Source organism: Otolemur garnettii, unplaced genomic scaffold (genome assembly GCF_000181295.1).
Source record: "Otolemur garnettii isolate 467f Iridium unplaced genomic scaffold, OtoGar3 scaffold00017, whole genome shotgun sequence".
NCBI lineage: Eukaryota > Metazoa > Chordata > Mammalia > Primates > Galagidae > Otolemur > Otolemur garnettii.
The window spans coordinates 5,561,199-5,564,167 of NW_003852412.1; the positions used below are offsets into that span (position 1 = coordinate 5,561,199).

Consider the following 2,969-nt stretch of genomic DNA (forward strand, 5'->3'; position numbering starts at 1 on the left):
CCCCTGGGTAGAGTGCTATGGCTTCACTGCTCACAGCAACCTCCAACTCCTGGGTTCAAGTGAGTCTCCTGCCTCCGCCTCCCAAGTAACTGGGACCACGGGTGCCCACCACAACGCCCGGCTATTTTTTGGTTGCAGCCATTGTTGTTTGGCAAGTCCGGGCTGGATTTGAACCCACCACCTTAGGTGTATGTGGCTGGCGCCTTAGCCGCTTGAGCCACAGGCGCCGAGCCTTAATATGTATTTCTTAAAGAATGTAATAACCAAATTTAGGTTTTCCCATAAGAATATAATATGTGTATAATATTATATTATCCAATGAAAACTCTGTGCTAAAAGTTGAATTTTATGAGTTTAGGTAACCTAAAAATCTTTGTTTCAACCATTACCTTCTTAATTTAGCCAAAGTTTAGTTTTAATTTGGTTACTATGTAGTTCTTGGGAGCAATATACTGCAAGAATTGAGAAATTATTAGAAGAGGGGTTTAGGGGCGGCACCTATGGCTCCGTGAGTAGGGCACAGCCTCATATACCAAGGGTAGAGGGTTCAGACCCAGCCCTGGCCAAACTGTAACAAAAAAAAAAAAGAAAGAAAGAAATAGAAGAAGGTTTTAAAATTTATAAAATAAAATTCTTCCATTTTATCTAAAGTTGGTTTATCCCAGCAAGCATCATTATGAAATTTAGTCTGCTTATACCAGACATTAAATAAATATTTATAGAAGTAATATGTAATATTTATAAACAACACAAAACTAATATTCTACAATTTTAGATATTTGTGTTTTTAATATTTGCATTTGGTTTTAGGGTGGATCTATTTTATTAATAACTGGTCCTCCTGGATGTGGAAAGACAACTACTGTAAAAATACTATCAAAGGAGCATGGTATTCAAGTACAAGAGTGGATTAATCCAGTTTTACCAGATTTCCAAAAAGACGATTTCAAGGAGATGTTTAATCCTGGTAAGGTTTGCTATGAAGATAGTGGAAATAGTGGGAAAAACTTGTGCTTACTACAGGTTTCAAATGAAGCTACGTGAGTGCATTTTTCCTCATCCTTCCCTTTTTCACAGAGAAGTAATTTCAGGAAAAGGAAGGGAAGCGTGCTTCCAGTAGAGGAGAATGGAATTTTGAGGATTAAGTCTTAACTGTTTTCTTAGATAACAAGCTATTCTGTTTGCATTATTCATGTAATTTTTTCCAGTCTCCAGCTGGAAGGTTAGACATTGTTAAATCATTTTATTTGTTTAATATAAATCAAGCTTTAAGATATAATAAAAGAACTTGCCTCCCAACCAAGCAGATAGATAGATCAGCAAGTACTTGTTAGAATAAGGTCAATCCAAAGCAAAGCAAAAGGTAAAGCCTGTCTTTAGAATTTGGAAGGAAGCCTTAGGATAACCTTTCAGAAAAGTCTAACAGTACCAGTTTAAAGATGTATTACATATGGTGTAATTTCACACATATGCCTATGTATATATTTGTCTTCATATTTTTTCTTATTGATTCCATAGCTAGTTAAACTAAGGGTGGCAAAATCTCCTAGACTAGTTTGAAGGGAAAGGCATTCTGTAGAAGGATAATTTTATTTTAATGTGGAGTGTTCCTCAAAATTGCTTCTCTAGGCTCTTCTTTAATGTACTGTGTGTATGCCATATCTTTGGTATGCATGGGCTTATGCTGCTTAGTGTCCCACACTCCTGGAATTTTTACTGCTTTCTAGATAATAACATTACTTTTGACAGTCTGAAAAGTCTTCATTTAAACAATCTGCTATGTGAAACAAGCCTTCAGAGAAACTTCTTTCTTACTCAAGTTCACTATTCACTTTCTCTTTTTTGTTGTTAAACCTTTGTTATCGTACTGAAGATAATTATTTATTATAGTCTCACACTGGTTTGGAGAGTCTTCATTGTGTAGGCCAAAGTCATAATTGTTTTTACCTACCAATTGTACGAGTGTTATGCTGACAGCTGTGTTTCAAATTCAGTTAACTCCATGTTACATACACTGGTATAGAAAAATTGCTGCTGTCAATGTTGACTTTTTTTTGAGACAGAGTCTCACTTTTTCACCCTTCGTAGAGTGCGTGGCATCATAGCTCACAGCAACCTCAAACTCTTGGACTCAAGTGCTCCTCTTGCCTCAGCCTCCCAAGTAACTGGGACTATAGGTGCCTGGCACATTTACCTGGCTATTTTTAGAGACAGGTCTCTCTCTTGCCCAGACTGGTCTTGAACTCCTGAGCTCAGGCTATCCACCTGCTCAGCCTCCCAGAGTGCTAGGATTACAGTTGTGAGCCACCTCACCTAGCCTCTTGTCTTTTGAAACAAATATCCTATTTTACATTTGAATAATTTCTCCTAATTAGAAAACGGTCTATAGTACTTTAAGCTCTGTCATGGATATGTAAGTTTATGTGTGTGTGTGTATGTACATGTGTATAATATCTATATATGGAATTTTTGAAAATAAAAGTGGTAAATGTGTTTCCTTTCAGAATCAAGCTTCCATGCATTTCCCTATCAGTCTCAGATAGCAGTTTTCAAAGAGTTTCTATTAAGAGCAACAAAGTATAATAAGCTACAGATGCTTGGAGATGATCTAAGAACTGATAAGAAGATAATTCTGGTTGAAGTAAGGACCTTTAAAATCCTACTGTAACTACTGAATAAACAATTTGAGAGATATGTCATATGTGACAATATTAGCTATCTCTATGGTAGTAATAGTGGTAAAAAGTAACACAAAGGTTTTATGAAAGCAGAAACCTAAAGTCTTTTTCACTAAACGTGAATAGAGTTAGAACTGTAGGTTAATGAACTTTAAAAATTGGATGGCTTGGGCTCGGCACCTGTGGCTTAAGCGCCTAAGGCGCCAGCCACATACACCTAAGGTGGCGGGTTCGAATCCCCAGTCCAGGCCCGCCAAACAACAATGATGGCTGCAACCAAAAAATGGCCAG

General features: G+C 37.2%; 1 protein-coding gene across 1 annotated transcript in view; it reads left to right on the top strand.

Moving 5' to 3' along the window:
- RAD17 (RAD17 checkpoint clamp loader component) overlaps positions 1-2,969 on the top strand; it is a 47,485-nt gene that overhangs the window by 16,701 nt on the left and 27,815 nt on the right. Inside the window, exons 5-6 of the mRNA XM_012802740.2 lie at positions 811-967; positions 2,505-2,641. Of these exons, the coding sequence (XP_012658194.1) occupies positions 811-967; positions 2,505-2,641 (294 nt within the window). The remainder of the gene's footprint in view (positions 1-810; positions 968-2,504; positions 2,642-2,969) is intronic.